This window comes from Lichenostomus cassidix, chromosome 1 (genome assembly GCF_008360975.1).
Source record: "Lichenostomus cassidix isolate B80296 chromosome 1, HeHo_3.0, whole genome shotgun sequence".
In the NCBI taxonomy this organism is placed as follows: domain Eukaryota; kingdom Metazoa; phylum Chordata; class Aves; order Passeriformes; family Meliphagidae; genus Lichenostomus; species Lichenostomus cassidix.
The window spans coordinates 29,106,913-29,125,065 of NC_139479.1; the positions used below are offsets into that span (position 1 = coordinate 29,106,913).

General features: G+C 42.0%; 1 protein-coding gene across 1 annotated transcript; it reads right to left on the minus strand.

The window, feature by feature from the left end:
• Positions 1 to 206: 206 nt before the first annotated feature.
• Positions 207 to 15,083, minus strand: IL1R2 (interleukin 1 receptor type 2). The gene is made up of 9 exons (XM_085054494.1): positions 14,901 to 15,083; positions 13,225 to 13,343; positions 12,869 to 13,127; positions 10,546 to 10,720; positions 8,988 to 9,162; positions 7,922 to 7,987; positions 6,539 to 6,674; positions 4,054 to 4,199; positions 207 to 2,756 (listed from the first exon to the last, which is right to left on the minus strand). Exons 1-9 carry the CDS (start codon positions 14,924 to 14,926, stop codon positions 2,629 to 2,631), a joined length of 1,230 nt encoding a protein of 409 aa, XP_084910620.1. The 5' UTR covers positions 14,927 to 15,083; the 3' UTR covers positions 207 to 2,628.
• Between the last annotated feature and the right edge of the window lie 3,070 nt (positions 15,084 to 18,153).

The window sequence follows — 18,153 nt, forward strand, 5'->3', positions numbered from 1 at the left end:
CTCACACAGTCCCAGGAAGGAGGTAGCCTTGTCCTCCTTACTAATCACTAATTTTTTCAAAGAGAAACACTGTGGTGCAGAGCCCTGAATCCTTGACATGATGTTCCCTAATACTGTACTTCTTTTCAGGTCTGGGAAAGAGCTGCCACCCTTAAAGAGCCATCACATATCTCATATCTTCCTTCCTACTCAACTAACACACCAGCTTTTGGTTTGGGTTTTATTTGTTTTCCATTTTTTTCATGTAACATTTTCAAAACCAAGGTAAACCATGTTGCCCTTGTGTATAATGATACAAATCAGTGTAAAACATTTACATTATGTAGGTCACTTGTTCAAATCTACTTGCAAAATATTTACACTGTGTAGTTCACCTAAAGGCATATACTTATGAGGAAAGCCTTCAGAATATTATTATATCAGTAGTCAGAGAAGCAAGTATCACTTCATAAAAGACAAGCCTTTGTTTATTTACTTTCCTTTTGTATGCAAGATGACACTGAGTATGCAATAGCAATTGTCTATATATCTAATTTTTATCTCACAGTCGTATTTCTTTCTCCTTCTCTAGTTTGGAGAAGGATCTGAGGTATTTAACTTTCTTATGGCACCAGTACTGCATATACCAGGAGTTCTGCTTCTTTTCCAGTACTTAGTGAAATCCAACCCTACATCTACAACCAGGTATGTGATAACACCATTCTTGAAGGATACAGATGGAAAGGAAGAGTCAATCACATTTTGAAACATTATACTTGTTGGCAAACCTTATTTGTTCTCTAGGTAGATTAGCAGTTGCTTGAAAATAATAAGCATTCCTGATGCTCCTAAAATATTTTTAATGCTCTTTCCAACATTGGTCAGTTCATCTATAGCTTTTTTTCTTCAAGGAACATATATCCAAGTAAATTGACTGTTTTCCACACTTGCATCCACCTTTTTCCCATCTGCCCATAAAATATATGCAGTCCTTTTCCTCTTTAATATTCTACACTAGGAAACAGTGGGTCCTGTGGTGTCCTCTGGTTGCCCTTAACTCAAATCTACATCAGAACTCTAATCTCTGTGCCTGAATCTTCATTACAAACATTTAGAATATTTAAAGGGATGCTTTGGTTTAAATCTCATTACATATGAAGGTTCTTGATAATAGAGTGAAGGTTTCTTAACTCAAGCCACATCCTACTCTTTAAAATTCTCCAGATATTTATTGGGCTAAACTCAGAGCCAACTAGAAGTGGTGGTGGAAAGGAATTAGGTTATGGTGTCACCCAGATGGATGTGAGCTGTTCATTTCTCTAATGTATTATAATTTGGTCTTTTTGGAGTCAAAGTTTTTCCTGATTTTTTTTTCCCTACAGAATTGGAAAAACCTCTGGGATTATTTAGTTGAAGAAGAAGCTTTAACTTAGGTGTCTGTGAGAGGTATCAGTTATGGATCTGTAATAATCTAGGCTTTAATGCAGGTTCTCTTCCCTCCTATACAGATGAAGATAATACACATTATATATCATGCAACAATTTCTCAGATAATATAAGTGGTTATCTCTTCAAAGAAGTAACCAAGTCATTTTACTCATTCTGGTCCTCAAAGTACAACATGGACACATTATTTATTGCTCCCTTATGGTTTATGTCAAGACTAGAATGCAGTTACATTAAACTAACAGGCAGTGTTTTGCATCATGAGTAACCAGTTTGCATACTGCAATTTAAAGGACACAATCTGAAGATACACCAGACTGGTCATGAAAGGGTTGGAGGCACAAAAGGGTGAGACTGTACATTACTACTGGTAATCTGTCCAATCACTTCCAGGAATAAAACTTTTTATTAGTCAAATTACTGTCAAAGCGCTTAAGCATCTCTCCGATTCTTTCCTTGGCAAAGATAACAACATGTTAGAGCTGCCTATGAATCTCTAGCTATAACATATTGGTAGATAAAACAGAACTGAATTCTTCAGTGTACAGTTATCTGTTACACAGATGGAGCTATCTCTGGGGGAGGGATATTCTAAGACAGTCTATTCAAGCAACGAGTAATCCAAATAGTGAAAAAATTTAGTTTTTCTATGGAGGAGTTCATAGATATACAGTTGCCATGACAATTGCATTTGGCTCTGGAAAAGGGAAAATGAATGGCTCTTTTTAGACTGAAGTAAGATAAATTTAGTTTGCATAGGAAAACTGCTTTTTCACTTTAGTGTCAAATAGTCCTTCTGTAGCAAGCTTCCTTAGCTTCCTTTTTTAGATTTCAGGGGATTTCTTTTCCTTTAAAAAAAAAAACCAAAACAGTAGGTCTGTTGAAATTACAGAGGGTGAGAGCACCTCCCTTTCCCTACCCTTGCCATATCCAGAGCATGATTTTGTGTTCCAAAATTCTACAGATTGCACCCTAGTTGCAGAATAATAGAACCAGATTTCCTGCATCTATGCAGCATAAAAATGCAAATTTATATTCTTAACTTCTTCAGATCGTAGAAGACTTGGAGAAGTGGGAAAGAGCTGTTGTGTATTGGTCTGTTGGAAATGCAGTATATCAGGTCTGAAATGCACTCTGTGTCTCATGTGAAAGATAGCCAGGGTGATTTTTAGTTCTGTTGGCAGCTGGAGAACCAAGCGGATTTTAAACCTTTGGTATTGTATATCCTTTATCAGCTCTCTGCTTCCAGCACTTGTGCATGCATATCCCTCCCACGATCGCACAGGCCAGAGCAACAGGAATCATTGCAATGTACCAGGACAGGCCAACAGCTGGAAAAGTAAACAAATTAAATATTAGGAAAAAAAACCCAACAAACTCCCAGAAACATAGTTCTCTAAACTCAAGTAGGAAGAGGCGAAATCACAATAAAAAGGATGTCTGCAAGTTAACCTTCCAAAAGGGCTTATCACCTTTGAAAGGAAGAGGCCTATTGATTGAGCACTCTGGGAAATGTGTTCATGATGACGGGAGGAAGAATTGGAAAACAGCAGAGGGTGAGAATTTAACGTTCAATCTTTTGCATACACTCAACTTTTCGGAACCCTTGATCAAAGCAGTTGTGTGCTTTCTATCTTGGTTTGTTAAAGGCAGAGACATTCCAAGCAGGAAATCAAAGCTCTGTGTGGAGTGGAAGTTCTTAACAGCTAGTCCACCCAAAAGTTGTGTGAATAATTTTCTCCTACAGAGCAGCTTATAAATCACTAATGATCAACCCAAGACTCAGGACTTCTTCCCAAACCTTGCTTATTTTCAACATCACTGTCTTTCCAGACCATTTTGGATTATTCCAATGTATATTGCCTCATCTGTAGTTATACCTGTGTAGCTCATGGAAAACAAGGGCAGCACATGATCCAGCAAAATGAGTACAAATCCCTCATCACAGGATGTTGCAGTGAGTCATAACTCATAATGAAGACTGAAAGTGTTCACGTGCCTTTCTAAGACAGTGTGAGCAGGCTTTGGTGATTTATCAACATCATGCAAAGAAACAATTAGCATTGCTTCACATTGTTTATACAGCTGGTCCTTGGCCAATGCTTTATCACACTCCAACATTAATTGCTCTGAGTTTAGGTCTTCTCTTCCCATCACCAGGAGCCAAAATAACAACACCCATCATAATTTACACTGCTTGTTATTTTGGCAGCAGTCTGTGCATGAGGAAAAGGAACACTCTAATCATTTATTCTATTACTGCCTTTTTTTCCCCTGCTTGTTGAGGAACTGGAGGAGATTTGGCCCTGCTGCACCCAAAGACCGTTTGCCAGTAGTCTCACTGGAGCAATTATTTCACAAAGTGTATCTAAATTGGAGTCTTACCAATAAACAGATACACCAGAACAGATGGATCCTTTTCCCTGTATAAAATGTCAGTAAACGACCTACAGGAGGTGTATTTTGCAAACAGGCTGTGTCAAAGACTACAGGTGAAAGAGGCACACAGACTTTCCCCAGGCAGTAATTCATCCCAACACTAGCTCTGACAGTATAAACAGCTTGGATGATAATTTAGCATTAGAATAATAATAAAAATTATCAAAAATAAGCAGTCAAAATAATTACCTTCTTGCTTGACCCTTGTTGGCAGTTCTTGGTATCCGTATCTGTTCTGGGCCAGACAGGTAAAGTTTGTGTAAAAGTCCACTTCTTCAACAGAATTAAAAATCAGTGGTACTTCAATGAAGTTTTCACCATTTTCTACAAGTTCTCTAGAAGAATAAGAAAAATTTAATGTTAAATATTTTAATAAGATGGCTTTTCTCTATTTGATAGGTTTATTCTAACAGCACATTGCAAGAAAATTGGATATTGGCTCATTTCTGAACCAGCCTCTCAGCATTCAAGGACACCCTTTGTCTTCAGCCCACGTGTGCTATTTGAGTCTCAGTGGGCAGTAGCTATCCTGCACTTTTCGGAGTCTAGAGTTAAAAAAGATATCTGGGTTTGTCTTGCAAAAATAAAGAAAAGAGAGGGAAGAAAGGCAAGTAGAATTCTGTATATCTTTGAGCTCACTTCACAGGATTGTGCAAGGACCTAATTCCTTCTACTTGACCACCTGAAGTTGATTCTTAGGACCGTCTGGAAGAGGCCATCTGGAGAACATAACCCTGCAAATGCTCTCTGGGGAAACCAAACCACCATTCCTGTATATCACATTTTCAAAGCCAATAGCTCAATACAAGAAACTGTCCAAGTTGTTTCGAGCTTATTTCAACATGATTGTTTCAGGAGTCCCATGATTTGAAAGTGGTTTTCTAGCTGGAGCCAAACATTGGCACTTGATATTTTTTAGTTATTACCAGAGCAGCTGTCCAGCTGCTCTTTAATGATCTGATCACGAGCCTGCATTGCATGGCCGCAACTGAATTCCCTAGGCGCTCCTCCCGGGAGCTCTTTGCCAGAGGTTTCTGCAGGGAATTTGCTCTCCCAGTGGCATTTGAGCTGTTTTGTCATGCTGCCATAAAGAGGGCTTCCAGCAGAACTGGGGTGTCCCACACACTGGGGTCCTGCATGAACCTCAGCTGTCACTGTCACTGTCCTTGTGCAGTTGCACAATAATGTATAACAGAAATAATGATAGTGATAGGCATAAAAAAGATCATTTTAAAAGTACAAGTAAGAAAGTACATGAGCTGCTTTATTTTAAAGCCTGCAGAGCCTATAGCCGCAGCACATTTTATAGTTCCACAGGCCACAGATTCAATGCATTTTCTCTTACCCACATAAACAAGATTATAAATTAATTCTCCTCAATCATGCTGTGGGGAATGGGAAAACACCTAAAGCCTTGGGCATAGAGTTGAGTTACTATGTTAATTCTGGCTGCAGCATGGCCAGGGTGTTATCTGGCACTGGTGGCCACAAATTGCCAAAACCAGCTGACATCCATAACCGTTAAACATTCTTGTCCCCCAAAATACAGATGCCACATCCCCAAACTCTGTTGGATACGGCTCCTAGCCCATGCTAAACCCAAATCAATAGCCAGGAACTCTTTGGAAAGTTGCTAGCTGGTGTGTGACCAGTTTAGCAAGTAACAGCTGAGGTAATGGCAGCCCAGAGCCAGGGAACCTTCTGGGCTCTGTCCACCAGTACAGGCAGAGCCACCGTGCCCCAGGTGAGGGTGAGGATCTTTGTGGACACTCTGAGCTTTGTGGAACAAGAAATGAAACAAGCTGACTTGGTCCTCAGTGAAGTGACTTCAGTCAGAAGGTTTAGCTCCCATTTGCAAAACACTAAAGGTGTGCCTGGATGTAGTGAGTTACTCAGGTAACATGTCACAGGTACAGAAGGCAGGTATCTTCCCCCCTTTCCTAGTGGGAAAAACCTTGAGACATGCAGCTATGAGGCAGCTGGAGAAGCCTGGCAGTGTGCAGCTATGAGGCAGCTGAAAGAAGGCTCCTCAAGACTGCAAGACAAAATGAATCAGGGCAAGAGAATGTGGAACATCCTGTTTCTCCCTCCCACCAGCATCCCCTTTAGTGCTACCCTGGTGCCAAATCTAGCACTCAGCGGGTGTCTCGGTGAGTCAGTTTAACTCACCAATGTGGAAAAGAACAAGCTTGGGGGAAAAACAATGTTATTTGAAAAAAAAACCAAAAACCATCAAACCACCATATAATTTTCTGTTGTCTTAGTGTATTCAGAGACCCTTGTGAATGTCAGGGAGAGAATGTAGCCATTTTGCTGGCATGGGGTAAGGAGAGAGATAAGAGAAGCACTGGGAAAGATAAGTCTCCTTGCTTTCCACTGCAGTCAGCTCTTCTATCAGCTCAGTTGCTCAGGAAAATGTGCTGAAAGTTTGTCTCAAAGTTGGCTAATTTGCAAAATGCCATGAATCAAATAACAGAGATGAAGAATTTATTTCACTGACTGGGTTGGGCTTGGGATTTTTTTTTTGCTTGCCTGACCTTTTTTTTTCTCAACTCTCACCTTCACTGCAGACCTCTCCATACCCCATTTCATTACCTGGCATTCAGCTGCACTGCAAGCCCCTTAGCACTGCAGGTTAAAACAAACACAAGAAAGTAGTTTCAGACAGACTTACTGTCGTTGTCCCTCTGTGACTCTGTTTTGTTTATAAACCATATAAACGCTGGTGTCATTTGCTAGCCATTCCACATCAGTCTGGATATGGCTGCTCAGCCCAACAAACACTTTGCACGGGAGAGTCATCTTGGAGCCTGTGGGAAAAAAAAAAAGAAACAAAAGATTGAAAACAATTTGGCTACATATGAAGAACTACTCTTTGTTTCGGTGAAAACCAAGAAGTCCAGTGGGAGATCCCACACACATCAAGCACCACGACTTTCAAAACTGAAGATAATCTCCAAATTGCTTTTGATCCCCTACTCCTTAGCAGAAAGACCCTTCAGTTTGGCAGTCCTTCCTGCTGCCAACCAATTAATTTCCCTATTGCAACAGTTAGCAACTCTTGCACTATAGACATTCCCCAGAGGCAAAGCTGTGTCCCTGTGGCCTTGCTCTTCCTGAGGTACTACAGCCCAAAGGGCTCTGTGTGATTTACCCAAGTGAAGCAACTGCATTAACCAGCAGCACAGCTTCACTCAGAGATGCTGTGGGTGAGAACATTCAGCTCAAGGTGGGACCTCCAGGGATAAAGTGATTTCGCAAAAATTCTTAAACTTTGCTGGGATTATTGTAACTCAGGGATAAGGAGACTCCAGGCTGGTGTGTACCTATAGTATATATGGAAAACACAGGGCTCAATAATGGAAACAATATTACTATTATACCTGTGCAGGGGGTGATAAAAAGGAATATAAACACTACACAGAGGGGAGATTGGGACAAAAAAAAAGACTGGTAGGCCTTCACTGATGGAAAGAAAAGTGGCAGACTAATGACATCATAGGACACAGCTGTGTGTATAGTACCCAGATTAAAAATTTTAGTGTAAAATATAACTGGCATTTTCTGGGAAGAGGAAATACAACAGAAATTTGTTGCCATCATATAATCTTCAAAGAAAAATTGAGATCCTATGAAGGTACTTACTAACTAACCACCGTCTAGTTCAAACAGTGGAAAGGAATGAAAAAGGTCTCCCTTCAAATGAATTGGATCGCACATTTGAAGCTACCATAAAACCTATACCAATCTGAGGAAATATGAAAAAGAAAAGCTCTCAGTGAAGTGAGAACTCTGGAGAGCTGAGCTAATGGTGCAAATATGCCTTTATTGCTCTGTAAGGGGTTAAAATCGACAGCAGTTCTGCAGATTCTCTGACCCGGAAGACAATATCTGGCTGCAGACATTAAGAAGCAAAAACTACTCCAGCACCAACCCTCAACTGATATAATCAAGAGCAAAAAAACTGCAACAATTTGTGCCAACAAATTACACCATAAGAGGACCTGCTTTAATTTTTCTCTGACTGAACATTTCCAGAAATAGTGTTGGGCCTTACCGAGAGCAGCTGATGTTGTCTTTTGAGCTGGATACACAATAATCGGGGTAATTCTCTTCTCTTGCTCTTGACAGAGAAAGAGAACAGAGTCAGTGTTAGTGCAAGAGAAGAGGTGCGCATGGCCCCATAACTAGAAGCATGGGCTTCACTCCTTATCCGCGGTATGTCAGGAAAGCTGCTGGCACACGGAGCTGCTGTATCCCGTGTCCCCAGGCCGGACACTCCCTGCGGCCATCGCCAGCCCGGGGCTGCCATGAGGCGTCTGCGCCGCGGGCTCCCCCTGCCGGCCGCTCCGCGCAGCAGCGCCGCGCCCCGCGGGCTGTCACCGTGCTGCGGAGCCGCGGCTAGGCCACCCCTGCCCACCGCCAAACGCGCATCTGCCAACCTCCTGCAGCCCCGGCAGTGGCACAGCCCCTCCTGCCCCCGAAACGCCAATTATCCGGGTTCGCAAACACGGACACTCGCAGGAGCCACTCCCGCTGTGGGAGCCCCACCAGCACTCGCGGAGTCACCCTTCCTTGGCAGGGCCGAGAGGCTGAGTACGAGCTCCTCTCACGAGTTTCGTTAGCAAAGAAGAGGTTTGCTGAAGTGATGTAATGTTTTAATGTGTCAATCACTGAATCGTGGAATCACAGAATGGTTTGGGTTGGAAGGAACTTTTTAGACCATCTAGTTCCAGCCCTCCTGCCGTGGCCAGGGACACCTTCCACGAGACCAGGTTGCTCAAATCCCAATCCAACCCAGCCTTGAACGCTTCCAGGCATCCTCAGCTTCCCTGGACAGCCTGTGCCGGTGCCTCACCACCCTCACAGGAAAGAATCTTTTCCTAATATCTAATCGCAGCCTGACTTCTCTCAGTCTGAAGCCATTCACCCTTGTTCTGTCACTGCATATTCTTGTAAAAAGACCCTCTCCATTTTTCTTGTAAGCCCCCTTCAGGTACTGGAAGGCCGCAAATCAGTCGCACTGAAGCCTTGTCTTTCCCAGGCTGAATAAATGTGATTCTCTCAGCCTTCCCTTGTATGAGAGGTACTCCATCTCTCTGATCAACTGATACCATATTTACCAACAGTTTCCAGTTGAATTGTCCTGGTGATTTCATACTCCACACCTTCAAAGGGAAATGACATCTTGCAGGTGTAATACCCAGCATCTGTTGGTAGCACAGATGTCATGATCAGAGAAGCTGAACCTTTCAGAGTGATGAATCTTTCATGGTCGTCTTCCAAAGGCAGAGCATCCTGGAGAAAGGACAGAAACTGGTGTTATGACACAGATAGCTATGGTTACACCCTGCATAACTCCCAGACAAATTATCGCTGCCTCTCTGTTATTAGAAGTTCACTTATCACTGGGAAATGTGAGCAGTTCTGCTTTCCCACCAAAGGACAAGTTCTTTTAATGTGTATCCATCTCTAAAATGCCCTGTGGTACCATATGAATTGTGAAGAATTGCTATTTTAATCTGTCTACAATGTCTGTACATAGCTCTTCAATAAAGTGCACATTTTGAGATGGAAAAGATACAACAAGCTCTTCCCTGAGTCATCTTAACAGCAAGCATCCAAGATTTTAGTACCCATGAAGGTTTTCACAATGTTATCACTTCCCATGCATGACATCATAAGAGTAATATTCTAAGGTGTTCTTCAAAGATGAGTACTTGTAATCATGTAGGACTTCACATAACTGTGCCTTACCCAATATGTCTCAAAAACTGTTAGAAATTCCTGCTCTGTATCCCTAAGGCTCTGTTCATACACAGTTTGGAGCCCTGCTAGGACAAATTATGTTCCTTCCTCATGAAGGCAGGGTAGCTCTTCCATTTGTAACAAGAACCATGTTGAGGGGGCAGCCTTTTACTTAGATAAAGTGGGTTATGTGTCACTTCTGAAGGGAATCCTGAGCAGCAACACTTTGCTGGTATGGTACAGATCACAGCCTAGGCACTGCTGTAGGAAGTCAGCCTAGATATTGCATCCTATGGTAAGGCAACAGCTGCACAAGGCAGAGCATGGGTGGGAGTGTAAATAAAAGCTAAACCAAGGTATTACCAAAATAGAAAAAGGATCCCCTGCTCTCCAGTGTGAAATTGAACAGCTGAGGATTTTGTATTTGATCTTAGAGGCAAAACTAGACTTGTCTACTTGAAAAGCAACAAACTGGCCAGTTAGGCAAGAGAACTCTCCAAGCATTGTGTAATTCATCCAGTATTTTCAAATGTTGTATTCCAGTTGATTAATGAAAGCTACCCCACCTGAACATTGCAGAAGCATCCCTGGGAAGTCCTACTTTGTAGGATTCACTAGAGGGGTCATAAAAAGGAGCACAGTGCCAAAGAGAAGGGCCTGATATCAGGTGGCAAACCCTGGAGCTGGGTAAGTAATCTAGCCTTAAAAACAGTCGTACTGCCTGTGAGAGCATACAACATGTGGAACACTTCACCCTATGCTAAATGTGGCCCAAAGATCGTTTCCTAAAATGTATATATCTGCCCCAAAATTCCCAGTATATTACCCTGTGCTCATGGCTTTAACAACATGATGTTCAGGAGAAACATTAAGTGGAGATTTAAGTGCCAAGTCGGGATGAGGCTATGCACAAAGAGGAAGTGAAAGTTCTACCTTGTACCACTTGAGCTCCAGGCTTGTCCTATTTGGTGCAAAATCCCAGAGGTCAGGACAAACGATCTTTCCAGAGGTGAAAGTGAAGAGGACCTGAGGATAGGCAATCTCCCGAGCAGATGTTTTCCGCACAGCTGTGAGGTGGATGGACACCTCAGCACAGTAGGAGGAATTCCTGCAGACAGAGCAGGGAGAGATGAGCACCCAAGAGTGATGAGAGGAACTCAAATGAAACCCTTGATTTCCTCCAGGCTCCATTTCCCTCCTTAATAGTGGTCAACACTGAGACTATACCAGGAGGGATACTGGAAAATCACTGGTACTCTTCTTTTGGCACAATCTGAACATGTTGCTGACACATGTCTGCCTCAGACCTACAGTCTTTTCATTTTTGTACACTAAGTTTCCTGTGCACCTTTAGGCTGCAGGATGATTTTAACTTTGTGAGGAGGGGGAACATGTTCATCTGAAATGTAGCAGGTGTGTCATGAGCCCTCCACCATTACCTTGGAAGAGATTTTGACTGTGAAAACTCTAGTGATTAAATAAAAAGCTTAAAGCATGTATTAAAATACTTCTGCAGTTACTATTGCACAACCATAGGCATTTCTGTGATTACATATCATTTTGTGCAGCAAAGAAGACAGTTTAGCTTTGAAAGGTTTGCAGTATTTAGCTTTTCTTTCTGACCCCATGTGACAATAACTTCCAGTCTCAAGGAAGACCGAACTGGGGGAGATAGATGCTCAGATTCTCTCCTTTGTGACCTCTGGAAGCCTGCTTCAGAGATGCCTCTACCCAGGGCAGTGCCTGATCCTTGAAGGTGCAAGCAAAGGCAGGGGGGCTGGGCTGCCAGCTCCGGGACAGCAGCTGTGGGCTGCCAGCAGACAGGCTGACACTACTGCCAGGGTGCTGTGGCCATCTGTCACATACAGGCCAGATGCACAAATCCAAAACATTTGCTCCACAGAAGCAGAGATCTCTGATAGTTTGCTGCTACCTTCAATTTATGGAGTTGATAAAAAAATCTTCTGTCTTCTCTGTGGGATAATTTGCAAAGGAAATACAATTTGTTTGCACTTTATTAATCCTGTAAAATGTTAGCAGTGAAGTTACCTACTTGGCTCGTGCATGCCTTTTTCAAACATGTTTCACAGCATTTTACTATATCTCTCAGTAACATTGACATAGTGTTATATGTTGAAAAATTGAGGTAGAACAGTCTAAAAAAGGGGATTAAAAGACAAATACGTGAACATCTTGGGCAACTACTCTCTAGAGCTCTGGAACAATATTTGCAATCTTTTGTTGTTTTGGCCTCACTGTCAGTGTCGTCTCTTCTGCTCCACCACTGAAATTCTGCTGAGACATGGGGAAATGCCAACCCAATATGATTGAGCATGATTTCTCAACTTGAGTTTTGCCTGTTCATCTCTTTTACTGCTGACATGCATTACTCACAAGGTGTGCCTTGCCAGCAAGGAGACCATGCTCTCCACAAGCAGCTTCAGGGATGTAGAGATATGTTCTCTATTAAAAACCCCAGAGCAAGGTGCCAGAGGTGTACAGAGTGGCTGGCTGGCTGCAGGAAATGGCAGGGGACAGGGACCTGGGACATCTAAAGTTTGGGCTCAAAGGGTGATTGCTTCCTCTGTCCTCAACAAACCCAGACCCTGGCACCTTTTTTGATGGGGTACAGTGGGCTGTCAGATTGTAAACACTCAGGAAAAAAAAAAAAAAGACCAATAGGCCTCAAACGAGCTGTGGCTGAAGCCTCAACTCACTGCAATACCACAAGTCTGGTACCAGTCTGGTAAATACACACTGGGTCTCATGAAAAGTCTTCCAACAATACCAAGTCAATCAAATTCTGGTTTAAAATGTGATGCAGAAGAAAAGTGAAGACCAGGAATAAGGAAGAGGGAAGAGGAAAGCCACTGCAGAGCCACAGTGCCTTATATATGCTTCATTAGAAATCTGAGGTGCATCAAGAGTGTTTTGCAATCAGCAAAACCCCCTGCCTGCAGCATGCTCCGCTTGCCATAGCACTCAGAGGTAACTAGAACAAACTCTCTACACACTATTCTCCTGTGAGATTATAGCCAAAGTGTCACAATTTATCGAGATTTCAGCATACGTAACTATCAGAGACACACAATGCACTTAAGGGTCCTGACTTCCCCCATTTTTTTTCTCTAATAAGGTCAGCAAGGAAATTATCTTATCCAGAAATGCTCTGAATATAACTGGAGTTTAAAATAAAGGTAATGCATTTAGACATAATAATTTTGCTAGTGAGCTAGATTTTCTTTTAAATACCTACCTTTTTGTGCAGATATATATTCCTGAGTCTTCTAGCATCACTGGTAAAAACCAGAGTGCATTTCCTTTTGCCCAGATTCTTGAGTCTTCATCTCTTCCTGATATCATGGAGTTTGAACCATTTTTATACCATGTGGTATTAAGGGTCAAGGCAGAGAAATCCGCGTGTTTGTATCTCGGGGAAGGGCATTTCAGAACCACAGGTTCTCCATGCAGTTCATAGTAGTGTTTGAAATAAACGGTGTGATCTGGGCAGTTTTCTATATAAATCAGAGGTATTTTTACATTACTGTCAGACAGGAACATTAAAAAGAAGGGTGAGGTAAACAGAAAGAAAAAAGACAAATATGCACTTACCTGTGGTTTTGACTTGCTGGAGTCTGAAAGCAGAGGCACCTGCTGTGCATGTCACCAGGATAAAGAAGAGCCCATGCATTTTTTTCCACGGGAGATTGAAAGAAGAGGTGTTTTGAAATCTACAAGGAAGTTTATTATGAGACAAACCATATAATGAAAATACTGAACCTTATCTGAAAGTTAACTGCTATTTTCCTCACTCCAGACCTGGGGTGCTTTGGGTCACCTTCTGTGAGCAGAAAGGTGTCTTTGTCCCTAGGTTATGGGGGCTGAACTGTGGAACAGAACATCTGGCTTGGCATACACATATCAGTTCTGGTTCTTCCCTTTCACTCTGAGAGATGAAAACAGCATACCACAAGATGCTGCTGTCCCCACAGCTTTTCAGAGCAGCAGCTGTGGGTGGAAAAATCTAGTTCTGCTTATTTTGCATTAAGTTTTGACTGAGGCACAGGTCAGCTGCTTCGGCTAAGCTGTAGTGTAGTAGCTTGGTTGAACACAGGAGCAAAGTAGGCCAGCTAGTGTGAATCAGGCTGCAGGAAAACTTCCTGCTACAAGCAGAGCCAAGCTTTCAACGTGTCCGACAAATGTTTCTGTTGGGACAAAAAACATTGACTCCCATGGCACGTATACCCATCTTGCTGGTGTTGCACAAGTAAGTTTTCAGCATGGACACTACTACCATGTGTTCAAAAAAAAAAAAAAGAAAAGGAAAACCCTGAACAACCTGTCCTGAAAATCAGATAGGGTGGCACTAAGGGAAAACAAAATCCTGCGCTGCCAGTCATTCATCAAGTGTCATCTGTATGGGCCTGGCATGGGCATGGCAGTGTCTGTGTACGTCACTGAATGCTTCTTCTCTGCCATGAGGCCTCAGTTCCTGCTACTCAGTTGATCAATTATGCTTTATCTTGGTGTGCCATGGACAAAAATAAATAAAACATGCTGGATAGAGGTACTAGTTTATGCTCTATGTAAGGAATTTACCAGCAATACAGTACATGTATCCACATGATACATTACACTACTTCCATTTTATACACAGAAATGGAAACTGCATGCATTTAATATTACCTTAAAACCATGATGAATATGAAATGACTGGACAACTACTTCAAATCAAAACCAAAAGCAAAAATAAATATTTGTACCAATAGAACACAGCCATATTCATAGGCATAGACCTTTGGGCATCTTTTGTGCATCCCATCATGTTCATACATCATGGTTTTAATCCAAATTTCTTCCTGTTCTAGTAGCTATACTTATCTGACATCTGATAGTCTGTCTATAATAAACTATTTCCAGCTTATTGTCATCCCCACAACACCACAAAACCAACCTCTTGCTCAATAATACTGTTTCATAACCATGGGTCATCTCCCCTACTCTTAGATCTGCACGGGTTTCCAGGGAATTGGCATGAATCTCTAGTCTCTCTCAGCTACACCTGAACCAGGTGCTAGTGGCATTAACAGGCCTCATGGTACACATGGATACCCTGTAACAGGTGTGCTGCTCTCTCTTCAGCTCCTTTGCCTGACAAAAATACTCAGTTATTTTGTTCATAGCTTTCTGATGCATCGGGCTCAGTAACTAACAATCTCCATATGCCCTGCACCATTTGAGGGCTTAGGGAAGGTTTTCATTCCCAAATTTTGATCAGATTCACTTACCTGTGTTTCAGCAGTCTTTCAGCCATGAGCTTCTCACAGAAAGAAGCTATCAGACTAAAAATTCCTGGTGAACACCTTATATAGGGTTTTGCTCAACACACAGCGGAAATTTGTCTCCCATTGCCCAATCAGATTTGTGTCAAAACCGAATAACGTTTTAGACCCAACTTTCTTTCCTTCCGTAGAGTGAGGATGAGAGAAACAGAGTCACAGACAGAGAGAAAATATGTGTTTGGATTTCCCAAAAAAAGGGGAAATGACTGCTAAATATATGACTAATTTTCCCCTTTTCTGACGAATGGTAGCTTGCATACACTCATCTCTTCACATGACTATTTCACACTGTACCTCAAGTAAAAAATTCTCATGGGTAACAAAAGGTGCACTGCAGCATAGTCAGCAGCTAAATAATTGCACAGCACCCAAATAATCACAATCTTCACATTTTGTGGTTTAGCAAGCTCTTCATGGACGACAGAAATCTTCTGTGATTTCCCAGGTAGCTGGTGAATCACAAATGTGCTGATTCCCCTCTCCTTTCATAACATCCATTTTAGTGTGATAGCCTACATTAAGGGTCTCTTGCAATGGGGTATAAAGAAGTAACAGCTATAAGCAAATAATGATTTCCAGGCTCTTGAGGAGGAGTAAGAAAAGGGTTACGAATTGTGGCAATTTTGGCCTTCACATATTTAGAAGCAGGCAATCAAGTGAGGGACTTCAGTTCCCAGATAGGAAAATGTCCTCAGGTACATCTAAAAAGGATCAACACTTTTAAACAGCTTTCTTCAGATGAGTTGTGCCCTGGCTGTCTTTTTGTCCAGAAAATATCTTGATCACATGCAGCAGTACGAGGACCTCAATTTTAAATCATTTATCTGGCAGTGCAAAAGTCTGGTTTAGAATAACTCAGGAAGAAATGAAACATTGAACAAAAATTTTATATATATTTTTAAGAGATGTCTGCTGAGAAGGCCATGTCATTTTGCGGTCAGCTATCACTGAGTATTTATAAACAGAAATGTGCAAGTCTAGCAGCTATATATACAGAGAGACTCTCTTAGGGAAGCTGGTGTCATTCTGTGGTTTCGTTGTGCTGATGATTCATTTATACAGCTCAAGATGCTGGAACGTAGCTGTGAAATTCCTAACTTGAAGACCAGACTATTCCCCATATGCCTCACTCGTTGCTCATCTCACTAGATAGATATTTCCCACACCAGGGCTAAATGCAGTGCGTTGCCACACTTGCGTGGATTTTGCTATCCTTGGACATCCCAATAAAATAGACAAAATATCAAGAAATGTCTAGTGTTCTGGAAGTTCCTTGCTTTTAAGAGGTTTTAAAAGACCTCCACAAGCAAGGTGTGTGTCTGTTCTTTATCCCTAGTCAATGGAAGGGGAAATGGAAATTCAGGCATCGTGGAATGGAGATTACACCATTTCTACAAGGGACAGTTAATGTGCCTGCTTCTTATAGCAGCTCCCAGGTTCTGCTGTCTCTCCTGGAGGAACTTACCCTCTTATTGTGGCTCTGTAGCCAATAATGTTTGGCATCCAAAAGCTGCAATCCTTTGGACTTTGTTATTTATTCTGTTATTCAGTTTGGCTAAGTGAACTTCATGCAATTAAAAACTGAAGAAAGTTTCTCTGGTTCACATAAGAATAAGGTGACAAGGCATTAAGAATTATTGAATGTTGAAAGTTGACTGGCAAGCAGAAGCAAAGTAAACCACAGCTATTGCACCAACACATGTTCTTAGGCTTATTGATATGAGCAAACCTGGTTTTAATAATTTATAATACCCTTGTGCACAGTTCCCAGATGGGGTCTTGAGGAGCACAGAAAAGGAAAGGGAAGAAAAGGAGCTCTCCAACTCTGAGAATTGTCGCTGTTGAGCAGCTAGCAGAGTAATGAATGCATCGGTTCTCAGTGGCAAGAAGGAATGACCTTTATTGTTTTGATTTCATCACATTTATAGAGTTCTCAAAAGTCACCCAGATTGGTCAGTCAGAAACCTTCCCCCAGGCCTGATTGGCCAGGCCTGCACTGCCCAAGTTCTGGGACACTGTTCCAAAAACATCCAAACTTTATCTTTATTTACAAAACACAAGAAAACTTCTCATGGGAAAAACTGTGCTAGCCACAGAGAATCATCAAATAACTGGGACAGAAAGACTAAACAGAGGCACTAGCACAATACACAACAGACTCCAAGAATACAGGAATTTGCATGCTTAGCCAGAGGAGTAAGTGCTGACATACCCCAGTTTTATATGACTAACTGGGAGAAAGAGGAGGTGATGTGCCAAGGGATCCACTTTGTCATGAGGGAGTGCTAGTTTGGCCAGAGCAACAATGGCTGGGTTATAGATTGCCTCACCACTACAGGTTCCTGAGATTTCCAAAGACACTTTCACTGCAACAGAAGCAGGCAGATTGTGAAAAATAATTGCACTCTCAAGATCTGTAAGGGTCAGGGAAGAGGAGACTCTCAGTGTAGAAATCAACAGGATGCAAGGGACAAAGTAATGTCTAGAGAGGCCTAGAGTCTCTGTGCACAGACACACAGCCATAGACTGCTGAAATAAAGAAATTATTTCCAAAAAAGTAGGGTTTTCTGGATTTTATTTAACGTAGAAAACCATCCCTGGGCACAGCCTACTTGATATATGATGCTATGTAGAAAAGCAGGGAGGGACTACTGTTGCAAAGGAGAGCTCATTGAAAGTAGTACAGGTAAAGTGATATTGCTATCCCTAAACTGAACTAATGAGGATAATCAAAACTATTAAATAGTGACAGTCTAAATATCAATGCATCCTAGTGTGTCTCTCAAATGACAATAAAAGTGAAAAAATATCTCTTACTGCCCTTCCTTCTCTTATGGATAAGATGGTGCATAGATATGCTGAATTTTGTTCAGGGATATGGTTAGGGATCAGAAAGAGCCTAGGACTCCACAGACACTGGGGATGGAAAAGGCATGCCAAGGGGATCATAGCAGGACCCAACATTGCTCCCCCTATATCCTTCTAATCTGGGCCATCCACAGAACCATTCAGTTTGGAAAAACCTCTAAGATTATCAAGTCCAACCATTAACACAGCACTGCCGTGTTCATCACTAAATCACATCTCCAAGTGCCATATCCACAAGACTTTTAAACACTTACAGGGGTGGTGATTTCACCACTTCCCTGAGCAGCATATTCCAAAGCCTGTCCATCCTTTCAGTGAAGAAATTTTTCCT

What these genes read in the sequence shown, in the direction of transcription:
- IL1R2 (XM_085054494.1), bottom strand. Translation starts at nt 14,926, where the DNA reads ATGGCTGAAAGACTGCTGAAACACAG. An exon ending in GAAAGACTGCTGAAACACAG is followed by an intron (nt 13,344 to 14,900) that starts GTAAGTGAATCT and finishes ACTTCCTTGTAG; the next exon opens with ATTTCAAAACACCTCTTCTT. An exon ending in AACAAGGGTCAAGCAAGAAG is followed by an intron (nt 2,757 to 4,053) that starts GTAATTATTTTG and finishes TTACTTTTCCAG; the next exon opens with CTGTTGGCCTGTCCTGGTAC.